The sequence below is a fragment of the Apis cerana genome, linkage group LG8 (genome assembly GCF_029169275.1).
Source record: "Apis cerana isolate GH-2021 linkage group LG8, AcerK_1.0, whole genome shotgun sequence".
NCBI lineage: Eukaryota > Metazoa > Arthropoda > Insecta > Hymenoptera > Apidae > Apis > Apis cerana.
The window spans coordinates 187612-214734 of NC_083859.1; the positions used below are offsets into that span (position 1 = coordinate 187612).

General features: G+C 30.7%; 1 protein-coding gene and 1 long non-coding RNA gene across 4 annotated transcripts in view; one reads left to right on the forward strand and one right to left on the reverse strand.

Annotated features, from left to right (window-relative positions):
• The window catches only part of LOC133666514 (uncharacterized), a 224020-nt gene that overhangs the window by 186797 nt on the left and 10100 nt on the right, over window positions 1-27123 (forward strand). The gene's annotated exons all lie outside the window — the stretch shown is intronic.
• LOC108000938 (tyrosine-protein kinase transmembrane receptor Ror) overlaps window positions 1-27123 on the reverse strand; it is a 277660-nt gene that overhangs the window by 46457 nt on the left and 204080 nt on the right. For 2 of the 3 annotated variants that reach the window (XM_017061646.3, XM_062077769.1), the window contains exon 2: window positions 6464-6557. In XM_017061646.3, the coding sequence (XP_016917135.1) occupies window positions 6464-6557 (94 nt within the window). Of the gene's footprint in view, window positions 1-6463; window positions 6558-6868; window positions 7048-27123 lie in introns of those variants that run through there. The other variant, XM_062077768.1, reaches the window with a different exon arrangement.

Genomic DNA, 27123 nt, shown 5'->3' on the forward strand with positions numbered 1-27123 from the left:
TATTAATTTAAAAAACAGATATTTGTGCATTAAAATATCATTTGTAGCAATCAAAATGAAATAAAATATGGGATATTATAAAATATTCATTAGAACTAACTACCAATCAAAATTATATTTAATAAATTGATTAGCCATAAAAATTCTTAAACATTTAAAGAACATAATATAATATTTATATTTATAAGTAGATATAATTATTCATTAATAAAAATTTTTAATAAAATTATTACAATCGAAAATTAAAATTTATATATAAATCAAAATAAATTAAAATCAACTTTTCAAAAATTATTTTATGAATATAATTCTCGTTAGTAAAATTTGTAACAGCATTATTTATTACTTTCTATTAATGTAATCAATCTCGAACATCTCACATAATAAATAGCGCAAACTTACTTTATCCTAATTCACTGTTAAACAATCAAATGCTCGAAAACTCCACAATAATGCCAAACTTAATTATCAAGAGCTTGCCTTACTCCTTTCCGTCACAGTCAGACTATTCTACGGCACATAATTACGAGTGATGCTATACATATGTATATCCTATGGAGTACAGCGCCAAGGCAAGCAATAACGTCCATCAAACATCACGGAACTGTCACAGTAGCCTACACCGTTCTTAGGTATCGAGCAAGTGAAGCGCGCTGTTACGTAAACCGGAAGCTACCCCTTGGCGCGTGGAGGCAATCACCACGTTTGCCGACTCGTCTGTGTGTCCATGTTCCTCGATGCACGAATACGCTTCCCTGTATGGGCCCGTGTTTACATTGGAAACTGATTGCACACAGCCGCGGCGAGTAATTCAACCCTCCCACCCTTGGTTATTGAATATAAATCAAGCTATGATCAGTAAGTCATCGGCAAGATCCGGTAGCCTCCAGGGTTGACCGTTCTTGACGCACGAATCGGTTAAATTGTTGATGATATCACCGATATCGAAATTCCGTTTCTGATCGAAGTCGTATCGTCCAAAGTGATCGATTCTATTGAAGAAAATAGGGAGAAAGGGGAGTGACGATCGATTCGAATTTTTTAATTTATATTATTTTCTTACGTGACCGCAGAGTGAGAGTTATGAAATTTTGTCTTTTTATTTCGAAAGATTTTTGTATTGGAGAATATAATAAAATTTTCATTTAATTTAAATGTTAAAGATATTTATTTTAATCTCTATGTCTCTTTTAAAATCTTCAAGATAAAGAAAAAAATTCTGCCGATTTTTCGAATAATTATGTTTTAATCGTATCATATCAGCTTGATTGGAGATTCTATATTTTCTTTCCTCTTTTTCTTCTCAACTACTTTTTCTTCCTACTCCACATCTCGATCGATTTTACATGCTGCTATTAAAGGATCATCAAATTACTAGGCGAAGGGAAAGGGACCAGGACAAAAAGTTACATCCACGAAAGTTTCGTAAAATTGAAATCACCGGTGCATGCATTAACGACATCCCGCTTGGTTTTCGCGAATCGACACGATTTAAAATTAACAGCGCTCACGAAATTCGCCGTAAGGGTTGCGGAGGGACGGTTGAAAAAGACCTGGCCACTTTCTCCGCGTGTTTATCATGCAAAGTAATTCTATGCATTTTGAGGAGCTGTTTTCGTCACTCGTTTGTTCGACGCGCGATTCTTGCTCTCTCTCTTTCTCTCCCTTTACTAAATGACGAAATCGTGATAAACGCGTGAAAATTGTGGAAAGAGTGGATATGGATAATTTGGCGTTTTATATTCAGAGTTTGGAAATTTTGGAGGAGTTCATCCGTAGCTGGATACATGGAAAAAAAAATTTATGTATGTTAAAATTGAAATAATGAATATTATTCATTATATTTCATTAATATTTTATCGAATCGAAATAAAATGTCATAATATATTGTCATGATTGTACGATGATTTTAATTAATTAATTTATTTACCACATTATTTTTATATAATAAATACTTCGTTTTAATATTCAAATTATTATATAGTATATTATATGATATACTGTGAATCGTATTATTTATGTTATTGTAAATGTACATTTACAATAATCATAAATATATAAAAATAATAAAATATAAAAAAATAATATAATAAAATATAAATATAATATTATTATCATGCATTACTAAAAGTTTTTGAATGGTAACGTAATTTGTATGTTAAAAATACATTTATTCTATATGAGATATGATAATATATATAAATATATTATATAATTGTTGTATCTAGAAGGATTAAAACGAGACTTAATATACAAAGAAAAAATAAATTATTAAATGACGATAATTATAATTTAACATTATAAAATGACGAAAAGATAAAATTGTATCGAAAATTTATATTTTTAAATATGAGTTTCAAAATTTAACGAGACTTTCGTTCAATAATAATAAATATCTAATTTTTTTCTAGGAAATAAATAATGTAAAGGAAAGGGATAATAAATAACGGAGTGGGAACGTATTAATTCCGAGGACGTTCGTGATGAAACGTGGTTTCGACTCCTGAAATTTTCGTACACACAGAGCTCGTGATCGTAAATATCGTTTATTAAACGACGGCTACAAGTTAAAATTTCACGGTGCTTTACAACGACCGCATAACGCGTGAAAATTATGTAACAGGAGATCAATTTTCCGGCTTTTGCATGTCATGTCGCACGATCGTCAGACGGTTTATCGTATCCATTTTTTCCATGAAAATTTCATGTCTTTGCGATGCGTGAAAGGGATGTGACTAGAAGAATCTTAATTGGATCTTTAATTAGAAATTCGTATGGTGATATAAAAGTGTCTTTAATTGAAATTAATATTAAATTTAGTTTAGATTTAAATCAGTTCTAATTAGGATTAAATTGTAGAAAGATTGAAGATGAGGATATATTTGTAATTGTATAATATTCTTTTTTGTCGCGATAATATAATATTTATAAAGAACTGATTTTTATTCATTGAAAAATATTCATCAATTCAAAATTAATCAAACAATTTTTATAAAATGCACATAACTTTAATTCATCAATTAATTATTAGTCAGGAACATTTTATTCTTTTCAATTAAAATATTCTGTTTAGCATTTTATAATTTCAGGATATGATATTTGAAGTAAATTTTTCAACTTTTGAAAAATCTATATGCTTTTTAAAGATTTAGAATCAGAATTAATTTTTATCTAATGAGGATATTACTAATGAAAACTTCAATTTTCACGAATATATCTATCTCGAAATGATAAACATTTTAACTAAATAAGACAAAGAAATCTTATCATTTCTATAATATTTAACTTCAAACAATAATTTTCTAAACCCTTAAATATTACATCAGTTATTTTAATATTGAATCATTATTTATTAATGTAAATTTAAATCAATAATCCATAATAGATTCTTCAAAGTTTTTTCTTGATAATTCATCGATAAATTGAAATTATGTACGTCTTGCAAAAACAGTTTGATTAATTATTACCACCAAAAGTTATTCGCTTCATCCACCCTTTCAGCACCAAAACCACAGAAAAAAAAACAGATCAATAATTCTCGTAATTCCGTTCAACTTCGATCAGAACAATGATCAAATGAATCATCGTGAGACGAACAAAAACGATCGTTACCCACGCAAAGATCAAGGTTGATGCACGCTTACAAGTTCACCCTGGTAGAAAAGGTGTTAAAACATCGCGAAGGAAAAAGAGGAATCGTTAACAGTTGGGCGCGCCCATCGCGTTACGTCACTTCCTTCGACTTTGCCAGCTTTAAGCAGTCAGAAGACCGTCTCAGACAGGGATTAGGCGTTCACAGGGTTTCTATAAATAATGCAACGTTTAACCTCGCTTGAGGGATCGGTTTTGTATCCCCGCCACTCGGGAACGATGTTTTAAAGTCGCCATGCAAATGATCGAACACGACCGTATTCGTGGATTATCGCGGAGTCAGGTCTTCACCCGGTTGAATTTAGATTTACTTACTTTCAGTTGAGATTAGCCTTAGTTACAGTGAAAGTTCTGTTTTAAGTACAAAATGTATTTATATGTATTTATTCTATTTTTTCTAACGAAGATATTTTTTATCGTGATCTACATTCCTCGTTCTCAAGCATCAAAAAATAAAATAAAATAAAAAGTATCGAAAAAATAAAAAGTTTTATATCAAAGTTTTAGTTGCGTCATTTATTAAGTTTTATCAAACGATATGAAATGTAACATATTTGAATCTAATTAATATTTTTTGAACATATAGGTAAATACATATAATTAGACATATAATTATACATATAATAGGAAATTATTTAATTTTCGATTACGTTGAAATTTAATAAACAAAAAATAAAAATATAATTTAAATATGACGATATACAAATATTTGAATATATTTTTATCGAATATCTGAAAAACTAAAATCAAGCATCGATTATATATTTCTATGGGATAGCGATTTTAATATATCGAAAAACGTAATAAGTGTATGAAAAAACAAATCTGTCCCTCGCAAAATTTTGATACAAATTTTGAAAGATAATCCGATAGTTTGAATATGCATCTCGATATGATTATCATTCACCGATTCGATTCTAGAAGAACTTGATCCCGCAGGATCTTTCGGATATGTCGCAACAACGTCTGTCAGTTCACCCCTCGACAAACCGTTTGCAGGAAGGGGTTGTGCATCAATATTAATGGAGGTACGTGGCGTTAGGGAATAATGTAGTTGGCTGAAAGTCGCCGACCCGTGTATGCACGATATCGTAACCATAATGTTCTCGCTTAGATCGGTTACGACATGTAATTTCAATCACGTTCATCGCATTACCGCGGTCATTACATCGTTGTGTAAAATCGAACCGCCTTGGAGCGTGGCCTGATGGAATAGTGGATGGGATGTGATTGTTGTTGGAAGTTAAGATGTTTTATTTGTTTTTGTAAAAGAAATTGGAATTCTTGAAACGATTCGTTATGATTCCCCTTAACCAAGATCGTGATAGATCTATTAGTATTGATTTTCTGATTTTTATATCTTAAAAAGTGGTTGAAAATTAATATTTTCAAATTTGTCAATCGTTATTGAGAATGAGAAAATGAATTTCTCTAAAAATTATATTATTAGAAATATAGATTTAAATATATATTTTGATTATTACACAGATAATTAGAATTAAATTTTTCAAATATATTTCAAAAATTTGAAATCAATTAATTTGATAATTTTTAAAATTAAATTAAAAAAAAAATTTCTATTGAATTGGCATATCGAATTTTCACATAATAGTCCACAAAAAATATGATCTATAGTCTTATATAAAATATTTTGAAATCGTAAGCAATTTTTATATCGTATAGTCGTTATGAAAATTTAGTATATTTTTATTTAAAATTTTTTTTTTATTTAGAAAAAAATTTTTCCAAATCGCGATTAATAAAAAAATATAATAAATAATATAATAATATAATAATAATAATAATATTTTTTCCAAATATTCATAAAAATTTTAGCTTCAAATATCGTGAAATTCTATTTCTTAAATAATCATTGCACGCTCAATTCTCAAAGAATAAATCGAAAACATCGAGGCCACCTCATTTTCCGCGTGAATATTTCATTTATGAAATCTGGTTAAAAGAAAACACGATAAGATTCGACGATAAGTCACTTTTCGTAGTCGTAGAAATTTCGATTGGCCCTATCGACGCTTCCTGATCGAATTACAAGGAAGGAGAAAATTCAAATTTAATCACGCCCACAACCTTCACTGTTTCACCACGCACGGGAAGTGGCATTATTAGCTTTCGAATCGAACCAATCGAGCCGTTTCCTTATTAAACCCCGCGGCATCCCCTGCGCATAGCTTTTCCATCATACGAATCCATAAAATCATCCCTTCTTCGATCCTCGTCTCTCCCTCTTTTTTTTTGCATTTACATTTCCGAGGGAAAATTTTACTCGTTCCCTTCTCCTTTACGTAATTCCTCACGAACTGGTAATTCTCGATCAGGATATTCGACCATTTCACGTCGAACGATATCGATAGTATCATGGGAACTGATTTTATACAGCAATGGCTCTCAACTTGGGAATAAGCGATAAGAATTATTACAGAAAACATGAAGTGAGATCAAGATTCATAAAATCTCAACAATTATTTTCCTACGAATAGATGATTGTAAAACAATGTACATACATTTGTAAAACAATAATATAATCTGATATACTTGTAAAACATTTCTTTTTTGTTGTACAGTTGATATTTATTAGATTTTTTTGATATTTATTAGATTTATTTATTAATATATGATGTATATTGATTAAACTTATATTTAAAGGAAGAAAATAGAAAAAGTTGAGGATTATTGTCATGAAAAGAAATAGTATTATTTTTAAATAATTGTTTTTCGATTATTTCCTTTTCAAAATTGTTATAAATATGATGCATTTGATGTTGGAAAATGGAACAATATTTTGATGACATACCCGTTAGTTGTTGCATCAAAGACATCGTTATAATCTTCATCAGTAGTATAGTCTTGTACATCTGGATCCAGATTTTCAACATCGCCATTTCCATCTGTGAAAAGAGCATTTTTTTATATTTTTTTTATAACCACATGCATTAATTTGTTAAATTAAATTCCACATTAAATGCAAATTTATTTTTAAATTACTTTTAAATACATTTATTTTAAATTATTTTTAAATACATTTATTGTAAAGTTTTGATAAACAATAAATGATTTATCGCTTAAAAATGAATTAGTTTTCAAAGTTATAATCTTTAAAATAAAGAATTAATAAAATCAAAAATTGAACGACATTAAAGTACACACATAATTTTTTATTTAATTAATCTTAATAGTAACTCTTTAACAATAATCTTACATCAAAACTTAGATGTTTCGAAATCATCGATCGCCAATGGATGTTCACGTAATTAATCCTATTTCTTACTGAAACAACTCCCTTGGTAGGCCTCAAGATCGATCCAACGCATAAGTACCTCGCCACAAGTATGCCAGCCACTCTCTCGAGTTGTCCAACTACGTAACAATGAAACAGGCCGAGAATAATGTTGTAATAACATTCGATGTTTCATACACCTGCGCAAATTCTATCAACAATCGTTCCTAGAAGACTCTCAATTCTTTTGCACAATATGAAATCTTGATGATTTTATCGATTAGATTCTTTCTTCACGTTAATTTTAAGTAACTAATTTTAACAACTTTTCAATATATATATATATATATATATATATATATATATATATATATATATATATATAAGCTTAATATATTATATTAAAATGAAGAAACTTGTATATCGTTGATTATATTGATTATGTTCAACATAATAAATAAAAAGATTTCGATGGAATTGGAATATTTTGTAATTAAGGATGAAGAGATCTCGTTTAAAAGTCTTTAGAAAATGTATATTTTGCGTCGTATACTGTTTTGTGTGAAAGTTTTAAAAGGATATTCATAAGTAAAGTTTATTGGAAAAGTTTAGAGCAATCCCTCATCTTAGTATCGAATCACACTCGTGGAAGGGATTATGGGTTCCGATTGAAGGATAGAGGAAAGTTTTAATTGTAAAAAGTTTAGTGTCAATTCTGTATTTTTAGATTGAAAATTATTAAGGGCTATGAAAAGATTTTATTTCAGATGAAATTTCGTAAATATGTTGTTTTTGTATGATTCAATATTCATAAAGTTTGTAAAAGGTGTATTTATAGTAAATTATTAAATTTTAAATTGAATATAAATAATAAAAATGTGTATAGCGATATTTAGAATTAAAGAAATTAAAAATAAATTTTTCAATATTTAATTCTTAATAATAATTATTATACATACGATATTCAAATTTCATGAGTATATTTGTAGGATCATTTAAGGAATCATCAATCTTGACCGAAGCATCATATAATTCGTGCACACAATTTCTTGTTTAAATCCTCCATGATCTCCAAATCAAACTCGATACAGTGGCTTAGAGAATGAGACATCACAGAATAATCTGGATTATAATGTAATTTATCGCGAAACGATCTGTATCTCCCCATAATCTCTGATCTCGTAATCTAAATCACGTGATCCCTAACCCTGTGCATTGCGTGTAATAATCTACAAATACCTAACCAATATGTAAATTCGAACTTCCATAAATCAATATTCCTCCCAACTCAAATATTTCGAACAAAATTTAAATCTCTCTTCTATTTCAATCACGAATTTCATGCGATTTTAATATGGCATAATATCCTCGATTCTATAGCGAATTTCAATTTCAACATTGTTGCATGACAGTGCATGCTAATTTACTAATGTGATTTGGCGTGAGACGTTTTAATATATGAAATCATGGAGAATTCATGATTCAAGTTGGACGATCCATAGCCAGGCATGAGGCCAAGTTATTAAATAATCGAGCGAATTATAACCATATCTAAGGGTTGCATCCCTTGCCACGTCAGCCGATCAGGTGCCAAGTGCAAATTTAAACTTGCAAAGCGATGCCTCTTCCTGAAAGGATGGAAATACTTTTTCTTCCTTTCCAAGATTATAAGGGATCTTTATTGAATTTAAATAAGGGATTCGATTTTTAATAAGAATCATAATAAGAGAAAAAGTGGCATAATTAAACATTTAAATAATTTTAGAAAAAAATTTTTTTTAAAAGACTATGAATGGTTCAAGAATATCATATAAAATGTTAAATTGAAGATTCACAGTTTGAAAATTTTATTTGAATATTGATTTTAACTGAAAAGATTTATAAAAATGATAGATTTTAAAAAATTTTTTTCATTTTTTTCTAGACATAATTATAAATGAATATAATGAAATTAAAATTTTCATTAATAAGAAGAAACAAATCTCAATTAAATTAATTTAAAAAAAAATTAGCAATGATATTCAAAACTTTTCATATTTTTTATTTACGTATATGTATTTCCATCATTATAGTTCATTTATTGCAATAATAACGAAAATTTTAGTTTTTAATTATTAATACAGAAACATCTTTTTTTATTGATAAAGAGTTTAAATAAACTTCAAATTTGAAATTTTGACACGATATTCTTATAGAATGTTCATACAACAATTGAAAACATTATATGTATATTATTTCTTCCCTAAAAGATTACACTCCATCGGAGATAAAATCTCTCTTCAATCCCATCATTTATCTTTATAAATTTATAAATTTCATTGCAGAAGAATCCCTACAAATCTTTACAATGGTAAGCTTGAACCATGATTTTAACCAGCGACACTGGTTCCGAAATTTCGCGTATTCACCGCTAATCCTCGAATCTGGTTTCTGTTTTTGAACACGGTCGACCACGAGCGACAGAGGTAGCTCATAAAAAGCAGAATGGCGTGGGTATGATAGACGGGGGGATGGAAAAATGCGTACGATTCCCCGGAGTGTAACTCGCATCCAGAGAAGAGCCAATAAAATCGAACGCCATTGTATTCCCAGCGTTTTCTTTTTGTTTGCATTTATTTGCCTTCATTCCACCACTCCCTCCAGTTGTTCCGCTATTGTTCCTCCATGAAAGCGGAGTATTTTCAGAGAGTTAAATGGACAATATATACAGATAGGGTGGGGATAGCAGGGGATAGCAAGCCGTCGAATTGCAACGAAATGAGGATTTAATTTTGCGAAAATGGTGTTTTGCTTTTTTGTTTCGATAGTGATACCCTTTGTACCCGGTGAATGTAAATTGTAATCGGATGATCGGACGAGGGAATTGAATTTTTGTGAGGTTCTGCGCGTTACAGTATCCTTCAAAAGTTTGAGTTTGGGATTCGTGCGGTTTGAAAGGGAGTGAAATTAAATTTTTTTCGATATGGATCGTTGAGGTATTTTAAAGAAATGTGAATCAAATAAATTGGTTTCAGTTTTCTGAATATATTTTTTAAATGTAACAAAATATGAGGAATATATTGATTAAAAAACGATTTATTGAAAAAAAGATAGTTATATTGAGTATAATAGATATTTCGTAAAGAGTATTAGGATATAAGAAAATTACATCCTTAAAAATATTTGTTGCTAATTTTATAAAATAAAAAAGTATTTTTTTCTCCATCATTATTTTAGAATTAACGATGGAAGGAAAGTAATGAGGTATTAAAGAGAATTTTTCGTATACACGTACGTAAATCCATCTCTTTAATTCTATATTTACAACAGAAACAAACTTAACAAACATTTATAGAGCCCAATCATATGTACCCAGCACTTCAAAGAGTTGACGAAAACTCAGTTACATCAGGACGTTTTTATTTATTCATCGGTGGAAGCTGGTTACATTTTTCCCATTCTCTCTTTCTCTTTCTCTTTTCATCCGTCGAATTTTGTTCATTTCAGGCATACGTGGCCAGCATTTAAATCGCCGGAAAATGCCACGGATTCGATGGCCAGAAGTCTGGTGACATCGATAACGAGCCTTTATATATACAGGGTGGCTATAATTGAAATCAAATAGAATAAAAATAAACTGTGATGATGAAAAATAAAATAATTAAACGAAAAGATAAAATTATATTAGAAATTAGTTTGGTTCATATGTTAATATTTTAATATTGTTTTAATCATTTGTATTTATAATTATATATCAACACCTATTATTCTTAATAATTGGCATATAATATGATTTATTCAAAGTAATTATAAAGGCAGAAAAATATATTGGTATATGAAAATTTAATTATTTAACCATTCGCTATTTCACAGTCGAATTCAAGAAATAAATAAAATTATTGTCAATAATTTTTAAAATATCATCGATCAAAATTTTTATTCGCAGAGATAATTAAGAATATCTATAAGACTCTACAAAAACTGAGAATTGGTAAAGTAAAGTAATGGTTGGTTGAATTATCGGACACCCCGTATAACATTTGGAGCGCGCGTTTTTCAAGTTGGCGGACTGATACGTGAGCAATTCGTTTTGGGAGCGTAAAAACGCATTTCCGCCCGGATTTTACACGTTGGCCGATTTGAGATTATTTAAAACGCTCCGACTCGGTTTTTCGCCGTTGCGCCCTGTTATTGTCGCGTTAATACTTTCCGCTTTGCTGCGATGCCTGATCACCTTTTCCCCTCTTCTCCCAGGGGTGAATTTATTTTCAACTCGTCTGCTTTCGATCCTCATCGATCATGTTGCACAGTTTAATTCAGAATCAACGAAATTTCTGTATGTATTTTCCATATTTTATTCGCGATTCGTATTCCATGTTGATGGAAAAAATTTTATTTATATTTTAGCCGTTAGACATTAATAAAGGAAAATTTTAAAAATTTTATTGCAATGTTCAAATGGAGATAAATTGAAAAATATATTTAAAAAATTATATATATAAATAATTAATTGATATTTTGATAATATATAAATTGAATATTAAATTGATCCAATTTAAAATTAATATATTTAATATATATTTTCATTGCATCCAAAAGTTTATCTCCTAAATAAATAAATAAATGATTTTGCTAAAAAATTGACAATTAATCAATGACATATACAGAATCTTTTTTCATTTAACGCAAATTTCGATTACTTATAAATAAGACTCATATTTTCAAACCCTATCGATATATTAATATCTCATTATAATAAGCATCCAATCGTCAAACTAAAAACTAATCTCAAATTTAATATCATTCCATTTTCCATTCAATAAGAACATTAATTCGAATTAAACAAAATTGCATCGATCGATAAAAATTTTAAGCGGCGATTCAAATCCCATGATTCATCACCATTGATACAATTTCTCTAACTCTTCGACGGCTAACAAAACTCAAACATCGCTAAACGGCGCGCATCGCAACGTCGAATAAACCCGTAACTGTTCCTGACAGAGAGTGGACCGAGGAAAACACCCCCTGGAGAGGTTCTGAGAACGGTTGTTGCAGACAAGGCTAAACTTTCAGTCCGGAGTCCACTGTTGCGGCTTCCTTCGTCGCGCGAATCCGGGCCACCCCTGTGGAGAACGTAGTCCTCTTCAGGGTGTAATTGGCAAGTAGCGAGCGTTTGAAGTTGACGACGCCAACTGCAAACCGGTCCAGGCTGCGAAAAATCTATCAACTTTCGGGACGAACATTGGATTTGCTCTCTCTCTCTCTCTCTCTCTCTCTCTCTCTCTCTCTCTCTCTCTCTCTCTCTCTCTCTCTCTCTCTCTCTCTCTCTCTCTCTCTCTCTCTCTCTCTCTCTCTCTCTCTCTCTCTCTCTCTCTCTCTCTCTCTCTCTCTCTCTCTCTCTCTCTCTCTCTCTCGTTGATCCTTCGATTTGGATGATGGCCAAGGAATAAGTGTTTCGTTGAATTCGCAAATAGGGGCATGTGATTTTTGTGTTTGGTGAACGACTTTGATGGCTTTTCGAATTATCCTTCTGTTTCTCGTTTGTTATTGAAAGAGCTCGATTATCTTTCTTTGTGTATCTTGGGATTTTGGATTTTGTTTTGGTCTTCTTCTTTTGTGTTACTTCTTGTTTTTAAAAGTTGATAATAGATTAGAATATTGTGGAAGTTTGTGGATTGATATTAGCATTAGAAAAAAATTGATTGAATTGATTGAATACTTTAAGAAAAGTTATTCGATATATTGATTTACGTATATTATGAATATGAAGTATAGAAATGAATCGTCGAATCAAACTTTTAACTTTTACTATTAAATATATTCTCGTTTTAAAATACTATACAATATGAAAAATGAAACCAGCATATCCAAAATTTCTGTTTCTTTTGTAAAATCTCAAATTGCTTCTCGAATATTTTTATCCGATATTACTTGATGCTCTCCTGAAAAATTTCATTTCTACTCTAATATTTAAAAATCTGAAACCGACGAATATATCGACGAATAAGAATTCCGCTTCAAAAATATTATGTTTTTAAAATTCATCAGCGAATGAAATTTGTAGAAACGAGGGCAGCTATAGGGATTTGGGATGAGGGAAAGTCGTAGAGATCCAGCGAGGTGCATAATCTTCGTTTAGCCGGATGATAGCCATCGGACTGGTTGTCGAATGATCGAGGCGAGATCCGAAAATCCGCGGAAAAAAGAGACACGGCAGGGTGGAAAAAAGCGTAGAAAAATAACGCTAGGGACGGAATAATAAATGCCGCGCGGATTTAAAGCGCTTGTAACGCCACTTTTAAAGCTTCTCCATCCTCCCTCCGGTGTTTCCATTAGGAAAAGTCAGAGTTCGCCTGCCAACTCTGCAAAATGTAACGCTTTTTCTTCTGTGTCTGTTATCTACTATATACACTGTGTGTGTACGCGTTGGCCAAATAATTTCACGTTGACATTGCTAAAAGTGGTTCACGCGGCCATGCTGCTGGGACGAATGAAATTTCTTCGCGGTTTCCAGCCACCACCATGCCCGGATGTCGCAATTTCTGCTTGCGTTTTCCGCTGACGGCTCGAGTTATTGCAGTTATTACAGCTTCTTTGAAGGGTTTGTTCCACGTGAGATGAGAGTGCTCGGTGGACGGTGTAATTGGTGGAAATTGTTGCCTTTTCGTTGCATACATTGGATGCACGTTGTGTTTGGGATGAATTTTTTAAATTGAATTTCGTTGTCGTTAATGTTTCATTAACGGGATGAAATTTTTTTTATAAGGGAGCGGAATATTGAATTTTTCCGAGTGATTACTCTTGCGGGTATAATAGATGGCGATCGAGTGACGTTCGACGAAATGAGAACGTATATTGTATCAATTTTTCTTATTGGACACGCACTCGATGCTAATATTAATATTAAGAGTAATTTATCTCTTTAAAGTTTGAACATTTATATTCATATTTTGTGTATATAGAATTTGTATAAATTATAATATAAGCTCGTATATTTCAAGTGTTTATAAAAAATATACAAGATGTCCCAAAAGACAAAAAGACAAAAAGTTAACATGGGTTAAAAAGGTGATTTCAAGCAACTTTTTTTTCTTTTCATCACGTACAAACGAGAGATTGCATTGTGAAGGAATAATACAGGGAATTATTTAAATTCTTGTTCATGCAAACGATTAAAGGATGGCTTAAATGGGCCCTATTGAGTCATTCGGATTGCCGTCTGTAATGCTTGAATATTCAACGGGAGCGATCCATTATAGTGATGTATAGTTCTATCGTAATATTCATGATGCTCGTTATTTTTCTCAGTGTTTTCGCGGTTGAGATATATAGCGTATCGGACCGATGTGCTCGATGAATAATTAATAAGTACGGTTTTACAAGCGGCACCACGCTTGTGCGTGAAATTACGAGTAAACCATTGTTTATGAAGTTTGAACAAACAAAGCGAGAAATTTCCTTTTGCTTCCGGGACTCTCTTTGCATTTAATCTATTTCACGTTTCATCGAGGGATAATACAATTTTCTCGCGCGCGATATTGTCTTTGATATTTCTTTCCTTTTTTTTAAACAAATAATAAGTTTAAATAAAAATAGTTTTGATTAATTTAAAAAAATTATTACAAAAAAGAATCTCAAGAATTAACAATTTTATAAACAAAAATTTTATGAACAAAAATTTTATAACAATTTTATAAATTAATGAGTAATTTATGGAAAATTTTTCGGTTTATCGTTCTAGAATTTTCAAATTTGTAATAAAATATCACAGCGAACTATAAAAAAATAAACTGTGAATGTAGTTCTTCCTTTTTATTTTTTATATTTATTCTATTGCATTATAATCACAGATTTATATAAATTTATATAGAAGATAAAAATATTTGTTAATAATTGAGAACTTTTATTAAAATATTTAATTAATATTTAAAAACTATATCATAAAATACACATCATTAAACTACACTCATAAAACAAAGAAAATAGGCATATTCTAAATAATTATTTACTCAATGAATTTTCAAATAAGTAATCCTTAAAATTAATAATATCAAATATAAACATTCCTCTAATAATAAAACTGATAATTCTTATAAATCTGATATCATTTCTAAATATTACAATTTTTAAATTATTTTTCTATCATAATTTTTCGCAACTCAACGATGTACAAAAAAACAAACATAAATCTTTTTGTTCAATTTCAGTCTCCAATCTATCATAATTGTTTGCGGACATGAACGAACATTCAACTTTGGGATCTAAAATATACAATAAGAAATATATATTGAGAAATGGTACCTTTCATAGAATAGCCGTCAAAATAAAGGTAAAATGCTTTGTGCCACGTGTGAAATATCGTTCCGTTTAGGGTTTATCCTATTGTGACTCGATGGTTCGACGGTTCGTTAGAGTCGTTTAACGGTTAAGTAGCCTAGCCAGGGGTGAAATATATTTGTCCTAGCGGTGACGTGAATTATCTGCAGCCGGGGAGCATCATCGTGGGAATCGATTATGGTGTGTGTAAAAGGTGTGCCGTCTCTTGAGATCGTGTACGTTGTCGAGGATTAATTTATGGCACTTTAGAGGTACGTGATGGAGTTTTATTCGGGATTAACGGTTTGTTGGTGTTTCGGTTTTGTTTGTGGTGAGAAAAGTTGATGCGATTTGAGGAGGGTATACACGTGTGTAGCTTAATAAGTTTTCGATTATTAGATTAATATCCTTCTTCCGCGTGTATGCTTTGTGATAATTCGCGATTAAAATAGTACAGATTTCAAATTAAAGCAAAAGTAATTTTTGGAAAATTTCAGAAATTCTATTAAAGAATCTTATCAGAAAAAATTTCATTTTTTCAAATTAACAAAATTCATCGCATAATTTCTTCTAAAATATAAATATCACCAAATAGAGTTTATAATGTGCAAATGTTTAGACAATTATTAAAAATTACGTGTATATTGGAAATATATCTCTTTCTTGAAAATAGATATTTGGAAAAATTAATCGGCCAATGCATCCCAAAAAATTCCTTATTTTCCCGAGAAAAAGACTTCCCCCTTGATGTTTCGTGTGCAAGATCCCACGCAAGTAAAAACGTCTCGTAAAGGCGCATTATCGCGTCACAATGGGAACAGGCCAAGCATAGATTTACGAAAAGATTTTTCAAAAGCTGCCGCGTTCCCTGTTCTCGAACGAGGACAATAAAGAGAGGGATGGTAAGAATGGCGGAGATCTGAGAGAGTGCCGTATTACCATAAGAATAAGAACGCCTGTCACCGGTGTCAAAATACGAGCGATTTCGAGACAGGCGGGAATGTTACTTTAAAAAACATTTTTTTCCCCTCGATTCATATTCTTAATTTTTTAGGGAGCCAATAGTTCGATCGTGTGATGAATTATTTTAATTTTTAATATTTAATTGATGAATGGGATCGAAAATGATGGAGAATGTTTATGAAGGAAACTTTTTGAATTAAAAAAATAGAAGAGATATTTTCATTTATTTTATATTATTATTTATTTACCCATTTTTAAAGAATTGAAATATTTATTGCAATCCGATATTTGTCATTCCAATTCCTTTTATCTAAATTTTTATTTTCAAAAGTTAAAATCCATAAATAATTGGCATTCGAATGGAATGAAAAAAAAATTCCCCTGCAAATTCTTTCCTTAATTCATAAAATTAAGTCAGTAAGCAAAGTCATTAAAGCTTTCTGTTCCACAACAAAGATTCCCTTTGTAACCTCGTTTCCCTATAAACAGCCCCCCCCCCCTCTTCTTCAGAGGGAGATGCAGAAAGAAGGACGCGTGACGGAGAGAAATGGGATTTCTAAAGAAGGCACGGGAGGAAGCATCTCTGACAAGGCCTACAATGCCATGCGAGACGCCCTGCTGGATTTATGCGCGTGTCAAAGCCTCGGTATGCACACACGAGACTGCACGCTGCACACGTGCAACGCGCGAGAAATGGAAAATTCTGATGGCGTTCCATAGACAAATGCACGCTCTGATGGGAGGCATTATTGCCGGACCCCAGTTCTTTGCTTAAACTTTCCGCCATTTAAACTTTCGAATATTCGCCGGCCGTATTATCATCCTTTAGTGTAACATGCTTTTAGATATGCCGCGTTCTTTGGAATGATATACTTTTTAGATTTTATAGTAAATATATTTGGCAAGATATACCGAGTCTTGCTCACTTTCTTCTTTCATTCCAAAATTAATTTCAGTTCGCGTGATCTTTGATTTATATCGTATGTGCATCGTTATTTTCTAAATTGTCGATAATTATGGAAAAATGTTTCAAATTTATAATCGAAGATCGAATATTGTAGAACAATGATTGCTTTAAGATTTTTGGATAAGCATGATTATGTATTTAATAAATTTAATTCTTTTAATTGGATTTATTGATTGAAAGTTTAAGTTTGATATTTTTGAACTGATTTATATCTAGAAATTTTTTATAATTTAAATACTTTAAATTCTATATGTATTATTATATATTACGATATAAAAGTTTCTAAATTTGATTCGTAGATTTTTTAGTTTTTTTTTGGTATTATTGGTTGGAACACTAAAGTTTGAATTCGATATAATGATGTTTAAGTTAAATTAAATGCAGTGGACATCGTTTGGTCACATGCTTTTGATATTTGTGTATAGGTATATTTGTAGATTTGAATTGTAAATATTGTATACGTGAGATAGGTCCAATATGTCGTCGTATCGGCAATTGTAAATTTGAATTGTAGATATTTGAATTCAATTTTTACCTCTGGCCGTTAGATTCAATATATCGCGGTATCTACATTGAATTGTAGATATTCAGAATTCTGTCAATTCAACCTTTTGGTGTTAATTGGTAAATATTATTCTTGCGCGAATTATTGATTGAAGTTATTTCTGAAATTGCGATTCTATTCATATTTTATATTTTATTTTCTATATTTGATATTAACAAATATTAAATAAAAAAAGATAAACTTTTCAAAATATTCTATATTTTATTAAAATTAAATTCTAACTTAAAAATTCCATATATAGAATTCTTTGTGTTCACATTCTATGAAATATCTAAATTTTTTACGAATAATTAAATTAGAAATTAATTTTATAAGTGAGGAACAAGTTCATCAAAATTTAATACTCAAACAAGGAGATCTTCTTCGATATTTGTTCGGTATTCTTTTTATTTATCGTTCAAAAAATGACAATACGCTATATCATTCGGCTTTTCTTCCTACTGAACGTGATATATATATATATATATAGGGTATTAAAATATTCATGAGACAAGATCAATTCTAGTAATAGTAAAACAAATGTGAAAATTATACAAAAAAATAAGTTAAGATTCATTTAAGATTATTTAGTATTATTTGTCTATTAAGTTAAAAGAAATCGAAGAACTCACTTTATCTTTGTCATCTTGCTCTATTTTCATTTATTTCCTTCGTCTAATATAAATTTCAATTGGTAATAACACATATAACAAATAATTTCAAATCGATATATTTCTCTAAATCAACTTTTTTATTTGTTTTAGGATCTTTTAAAAATATATCTCAGGATTATGCCAACACCCTGTATGCAGAGTTTACGTTTGAAGAGAATAAACGAAACGTTTGTAACCGGGACAAAGAGACGAGTCGTGAAAGAGAGAAAACAATGACACGAAGATTTCATTCGTGATCCACGAGCTGGCTTTCATTTCAATGAAATGACTCGTTTCTCCGCGAGGCACTGCCTTTTCTCTATCTTCTCTCATTATACAGGGTGTCCTCTAAAATTCAAATCTCCCGTTTCGTATTAGAAGAAATCTTTTTTTATTTATTTTACAGAATATAAAATTATATTTAATTATATAAAATAATATAAATTAAATAATATAAAATTAAATTTTGCAAATGAGTATCTCGTCGATTTTTAGTTTTACATTAAGTTTGATTAAATTTTTCCAGAAAAAGATTCAGAAAAAAGAGGAGAAGAATATTTAAAGTATACAATTGATGACTCACAAAGATTTCCTCTATGAAAAGCTAATAAAATTATTATTGATTTTCATTAGCAATATTATTGGTACTAAATAGAGTTAGATTTTATTCATTTCCTTTGCAAATCGAAATATGATATAAGTTATTCTAACGAATTAGATTGGTATATATTAATTTATTCGTTAAGGATGATTTTTAGCAAATATGTTCGATATCTCTACAAATGATCATCTTTTAAGTGATCTGTAAAGAATTGTGATGGAAATAAATCTTTTATCTTATTACATATCGAAATCTTATATAACTTTTTCATTTTTTTCAATTTTAACTCCAAAGAAAGAGTAAAATAAAACGAATTTATATTTTAAAGATACAGCATCTATATTCGAAATAAGCAAAAAATAATTCAAACATAGTTGCTGTTCATTTAATTTATTTACATATAGATATATAACATATAGATAGATAGATTAACAGTGAAATGTGTTTATGGATAGTGAAGAGACAATTTCTAACCGACTTCCTCTAAGGCAACTTCTTTCACGTGCAGGCCACGTTTCGCCGATTTTATGTTTAATTTCATTCGTTACGTGATTCACATTTTTCTGTCTTTTCACGAACATGATCCTCCATTTTCTCAGGAGAAAATAGCCATTATTCAGAGACATGTCGCGTATTAATGTGATAATTCAAAGCATATGAAATTTCATACGTTTAATTAAGAAACGATTAGTTTTATGAGCTTGATAAATCAAGATTTTTTGAAAATTGATTTTCGATATAGAAGTTTCAGATGAAAATTGAAATATCTCTTTATTAAAAGAGAAATATTATCTTAAAATTTATATTATATTATATCATATTTATATTTATATTATATATATATTATATAATATTTCAATATTATAAGTGATAATCTAATTGATCTTTTAATGTTTTCTATAAGATTTTTGGGAATTTTTTTTTACGAATTTACGCAGCTATAAGACAGTTTCTTGGGGGGCGAATTTTTGATGGGTTTAGGATAAGTTTGATACTTCTTTGACATCTTGAACAAGGAATTGCTTTTTATCTTCTGGTTTCGGGACTTCGAAACTTTTGAAACTTGAATAGTTGTCGACAGATCGATATTTGGTGAGCATTCAAATTTTTATCTATTTAGAATCTTTTATTATTCAAATGTTTAATATGAATATTTAATTTAAATTATAGAAAAAAATTAAAAATTATATTTTTTAATTTTTTTGTTAAGTATAAAATATAAAAAATAAATTAACTAAATATTGATATAATATAAAAATAATACTTTTATACATTTATATAAGTTCAATACATCCTTATCATTTATCATTTTACAAATTACTAAATTTCAAATTTAAGAAAAAGGACTCACAAAAAAATCTCATACTCCACCAAGTAAACTCGTAGTAAACAAGTAAAATTAGAATTAAATTAAAAGTCTTACTTTACGAATTCAACCCCAAAAGACAAATAACTATAAACTCTCTCCAAATCTGCCCCTTTCGCAAAGCACATTAAAAGAACAAACAGTTTCCAGTCAACTTACTCCTTCGTCCCTTATCACCTTATCACACTCCCTTCGTCTAATTAATCCCCCCATCCAAAATTCAACCCCCATCTTTTTACCCTCTTCTATCTCCATCGCGTACGCCCAACGGTCCGCCCAACAGAGTCCAGAGGCTGGAAATGTGCGTGCAAAACTTAACCACCACGACAAATTCGCTATCTTGATCGGGATTAAAGGGTCCGTGACAGGCGGAAGAATTCGCGTGCCGAGCCGCGACAAAATCCAGCCGAGGCCGAAGGTGGCTGTCGCGGAAACGTGTCGCGAGAGCCACCGTCGACATATTTCCAACCGGTGAAACACGGCAGCGTTCGTTATCGCGGCGCATATTGGACGCATTATTCAGACGATGTGGCCGGGGGTTGTGGTACGAGTGTGTTGCGTGCAGCGACCTGCGTGAGGAGATCGTCGCGGACCGCCTGCGGTGAACACGGAAATCCGCTTGCCCCAGCGGCTTTCACTCCTATTCCTTCTCCTCCAGGAAAAAAGAGAAAGGATCGAGGGAAAAAAAGGATGCCGCGATGAAGGAATGGCTTTGAAGATTCTCAGGATAGTTTTGGAGAATTTTCAAATCGTTTAAAATCATTGAATTTTGTTTATGAGTAAAGAAACGTGGCGGAAAAGTAATCGAATTGACTTTGAGAATTTTTATTTATTGAAATTACAAAAGTATTGAGGAAAGGTGCAATAATGGAATTGAGGATTTGATGAGAAATGAATTCAGAAGAGAATTTTGAATGAAATGTGAAAAGATTAAATATTATATGAATGAAAATGAAAATAAAAAATGGTAATGAGTTAATCAATCACGTTATTCATCGATCGATTGTAATTATATTTACAAGCATGTTGGAGTAAAACTAAAGGCGTACCAAACGCGCGCAAAGTTGGTTATTAATCACTATTTAGTCGGGTCTCTATCAGTGGAAGTGATCAGTTTCAGGCAAGAGCAATCAATCATTGGTCAGTGTTTAGTCGAGACAATATCTCTCGAAGCAATCAGACTTCAGACTGAAATGGTCATTTATTAACCGACGTTTAGTCCAGTCAAGATCTCTTAAAGCAATCAGCTTTTTGACACTTCGCAGTCAATCAATATGAAAACAGAAATTCAGTTCGTGTCGATCAATACAATTTAATTTTAATAAATACTCTAATTAATTGTTTTAAAACTATTCATAATACATATATTCGTTAAATTATTCGTTTTTATTTCATAATAATTTGAACAAAATTTTCTTGATAAAACAATTATAAATATATACTTCATAAAGAATCAATATATTTTTACATACATAAAACATATTTTTATATATAAAAATTAAACTTTTTATATATTCAATTTATAAAATTTACAGAAACTTTTCTAGTATCCGAGATGAAAATTGAAAAAATAATCGCGCAATGGGAACTTTAGCAAAAAGAATAAAAAATATTAACGCGACATGAAGATATATATACAACACATATAAACGCATACAAAGGCTAATAGATACAAACGAACCTCGTAGGAATTGTGTTTTCGACGAAAAGCAGAGGGTGTACCGTTTTCTTTCCACCGGTGCGACATTAATCTTAAATTCTTAAGTGAAAAACAATGATTAATGGGCGAATGTTCGCGCGCGTCCGTGCTAATAAAGCGATCACGATGAAGAGAAATATCTAGCGTTGCCGGTGGCGTGCACCCCTGCCGTGGTGAAAATAAATGCCGGCTGATATAGAGTAACTCCTTCACCCCTCGCTGCACCCCTTAACTTAAATTGTTTCTCGCGTTTATTCCTTTCCAAGGGAGCGCAAATTGTTCCCCCTTTCTTTTCGCGAGCCTGCGTGTGAAATATATTGTGCACGCTGTGTTCTCGGTGTACGTGTACAACAATTGTATTTTGTTTCTATTATATTCAGTTGGTAAAGTGTGCGCTTTGAAGAAAGCGTTGTGTTTGAAAGTTAAATTAAAATGATGAATTGTTCGTGGCAGGTGGGTAACAGGGTTGGACATTGTTGGTTGAACGTTTCGTTTCTCAAAATACGAAGAAATAAGAATACTTAGAAAATATATTTGAAAACAAAAGTATGTACTATAATGTTTATATTAACGTATTTAAAATCATGTATTAATAGTTCAAAATATAATGAAAAGTATAAAACTATTGTTTAACTTTTGTTTAATTGTTTAATTTATATATATATCCTTTTTCTAAGAGAGATCAATTCTTTACAACTCGTTTGTAATATAAAATTTTTATTTATTACAAATACTCTATTTCTAAGGAAACCCGAAGAAAATTCAAATTCGATTTATCAATTTACATACACAATCGTATATACTACGATCGTATATTATCTGATTTAATAATAAAATTATACAATACATATAATTCACAACACGATTATTATTCTCATGCGGAGGAAGGACGTCTAATCAAGCAACAAAGTTGTTGGAATACACGATTGAAATTTGATAAAGTCCTCGATTGTTGTATAAAATCATCGTATTTTTGTGCAATGAAAAAAAAAAAAGAAAAAAATAATCTCAGATAAAACATATGGTACATACGTGCTCGTATCTCGATTTCTATGGCGCAAACAGAAAACGGTGCTTGGCCGGATATCGATTAAACCGCGATCCTCGCCCGTTAATTCCTAACTCCGACCCAATATCGAGTTCGTTCGTAATTACTTCAATTAAATCAAACGAAAGACAACTTGCCTACTGTACAAGCTGGCAAACGAGCTCGTAACCGAAAACTCGATTCGCCCCCTCCTCGTTAATTAGTAGGCACTGCTGAATAGGCATCGAAAAGTGTTTTCCGCCGGATAAACCCTATTTCATCCCTATTCTCGTCGCACCTGTGACGCGCCTTTGACGGGATGGGACGTCACTTTGCGAACGATCAATCGAATTCTCGCTACTTCACAATTGTGGTGTGCACGCATCGTTTCTTGCCCTTTCTTCTCTTCTGCCTTGTTTCGAATTCTCTTCTCGGATTTGGGACCAAGTTTGGGACGTTCTCTTTATCTCTGATCGCTCTTCCGGTATTAACTTTGTATGTTAACTTTAACTAAGAATCGAGTAAAAGTTCGTTTTAATTTGTTTTCATCGTACATTACATGTGAATTGGTCATTATTTTTGGATAAAATGTTTCTAATTTTTGATTTGTGATTAAGATAGAGTTTGAAAGAAAATAGATTGTTTTTGTATAATATGAAAATTATTATGATGGAAATGATAAGTGAAATAAAAAGCTATAGATATTTTATTTGATTTATTTTCTATTCTATTCTTTCCCTTGTTCAATTCTATTCATTGTTATTTTTATATATTATTTTATCGTTATTATTTATTTTATTTTATTATATATATATATATATATATATATATATATATATATATATTATATATATATATTATTATTTTATTTTTAATTTATGTTTTTTAATAATTTTGTTGATATGTTTAATGATCTTATTTTTAATCTTTTTGTTTTATAATTTGTTATTTTTTATTTTTCATTTGTTCATCTTGTTTCATGTTATTCTTCTCTGTGTATTTTCTCTGTATTTTTACTTTTTATTTCTCTACAAAGAATCTCTTTTTATTCACCTCAGAAATCAGAGTTAACCTTCAGATCCTCCACCCTATTTAATCTGTAACCTTGTCTTGCTTTTTCTCCCTATTTCCTACCTTAGATGTGTCTTTCCTCCGGTACTCGACCCGCTTTCTCTATATAGTTTCAACTTCCTGATACCACGAATCATTTTTTTTCCGCTTTATCAATCTCTTTTTTATTTCCTTAGTACAATCTCTACTGGTGTTTTAATGTTCTTTCTTACGCAATTTTTCAACGTTTCCTCTTTATTTTTCTTATCCTTTTAACAATATTTTCCTATTTAATCCTACTTCAGTTTATATAAATCTTCAATTTATCTTTTATTCACTTATATTCGTTTCATCATTATGCTTTTTTTTAGAATTATGATTTTTTAAAAATTCTTCAAAATATTATCTTATTTTGTTCGTTCTTTATAATTTCTCGTTGCTATTCGTTATTTCTTCCTTTTTAAAAAGTTTCCTCTCATTTTCATAATTTTACACCGTTTTTTTTTTGTCTTTCATTTATGTTTCCTTTGTACTCTCCTTAGTTACTCTCTTTTTTACAATTTTTTTCATAATTTTCTTACCTCTAAATGCATATTTCATTTATTTCTTTAACAAACAAGAAATATAATACGAGTGCACTTTTCTCTTCTCCTTTCTTCAATATTATAAACTCTTTTGTTTCTTCTAATTAAATTATAATATTGCAACAATTATTATTTATAATAATAATATTTATTACACAATTCTTTTTTTCAAATCACTAATGCTTTAAATGATATGAGATTTGCAAACGGTTAATTTATTATTCAATTTATTTTGTCAAAAAATTACTGTACTGTATTAATATTATATAAATGCTGTATAAATTATTATAATCTAAGTAAAGTTCATAAATTGTATCGAAAATTCTGATAATATTTAAATTCATTAAATTCCCCTTGATTGTTATAGGCCATTTCGTCGAATCGATATTCTTATTTATTTGTTTCAATTAATAGAATTATCTCTTATTTAATCTTTTCCAGTTTTTAAACAGATATAATATAAAAATTGAAAAATGAAACATATCAAAAAATATTTTTAACAACAAATTTTTATTTTACCAAAATATAAGATACATTTTTATTAAACGTATTTCAATTTATTACCATCATATTTCATGAAACCCTCTCCTTCTTATACTGTTGTACTCAAATCAACACGAGGAAAAACCAAAATATTCGAATTTCTTCGAATTCCAAAGTAGGTGGAATAACGAACTCGAATTCCAAAACGGAAATGTATCCGCGCGATTTAAAAATATACAATTTAAAAATATATAAATCATGCGTGTAGAAAATAGTGAACGTCGCTAAATTAAAAACCTTCCCTCGGAATAGAATTAACCACTTTCTACGAATCCACGAATTCACTAATACTATAACAAATATAATTCAATTTGACATTCGACGATCTAATTATTCCGACAATGTCACCATCGTTCTCGTTTTATCTTCCTCTCATATTTCTTTCACTTCGTAGCCATCTTTCTCTTTCTCATTTCGATCTCATTCTAACCTACCTTGACAATGATATAATTGTTTCGCGGCAGGAAAGACTCGCGAGACCGTGAGTAATTCCAGCCAAATTGGCAAAGCCAGGGAGAAGAACGAGAGAGAGGGAAGGAGGGAGAGAGAGAGGAAGAAGAGTGAGGTTCTTGGTGTCGATCGCAAATTAACTCGGTCTAATTAATGGCTCACTTATCCAACCCTTAGGCACAGGCTTCGACCATCCGTTCAACGATCAAGGCGAAAGAACATGCCGACATTCTGGTTTCGTGTAACCACCCTCTCTCTTTCTCTGTCTTTTGGGTAAACGTGAAATTGACAAAGGGAAGTGTCTTGAGGAGGAATGGATTCTTGCGTGAACGTGCGTTTAATTTTACTTTGATCGGGTGCTTGGAATTGGGGAAAAGGGAAGGGAAAAAAATAAGAATTATACGATTATTTTCGCATGGTTGAAATAATTTGACTTTGATATATTTATAAATTAAAAAATTTGAAGAATTTTTTAAATAAAAAAATATTTCAAATAATTAAGTTTCTAACTTAACTTTTTATAATTCAATATGTATTTCACGATGTTGTATATAATAAGAACTAAAACAAACATAAATGTTGAAAAACAAATACTTGTATTATTTATACATATATCTCTAAATATCTCTATCTTTATATAAATCTTATATAAATCAATCTTTCATAAAAATAATGAATATATAAAATTAGTATATTATGAATATTTCTGTATTTCTCTTCGATCTTGGTTACGAGAAAACCTTTGACTATCCCCGAAAAAAAAAAAAGAAAAAACAGTCGTATCCCGGTCCTCAACGAAATTTCAATAAACGTCGCGCAAAGCCGAGCGCGACATCCGGTCATTAACCCGACATTGCTCAGCCAATTTCTCGCCACTTCTCTCCCTTCCTTCCCTTTCCACCTGTACGAGCGGCTAGGCAAGGATGGAGAGAGAGAAATCGATCGAAACTTCTTTTTTTCCCGCAAGAGAGAAGACGAAAACCTGGAGAAGGAACCGCGATAATCGGCGGAAACCGTTTCCGACTCGTTCTCTGTTCCAAGCAGAAAGGGATGGCGAGGGGATGGATGGGTGAATTCGTGGATAGCGCAAGAGTGATGAGGGTGCAGCGTTCGGTTGTTTCACATCAAAGGGACGTTTTGTCCCGCGCTTGGATTTGCATGGTGATCGGAAGGGGTAGCTCGCCACAGTGCGTGAGGGCATATAGGGTTGCCGATAGGAGGGAGGAAGTGAAGGAGAGAAGATCTGTGTGAGGGATTTTTTTTGAAGAGATCCGAGGAAAGGCAGAGAATTTGAGTATTTATACTCGAAGAGGATGATTTTTAGATTTTATTATGAAAAAGTGTATTATTGTAGCAATATGGATTAGATTTTATTAATTATTTTTATCAAATTGTTATTGTATTTCGTGGGAAGATGATCGAACAAAGTAATTTATTAGGTAAAATAAAATAAAGATAGATAATATATGCCAATTAAAAAATTCTTATAAAG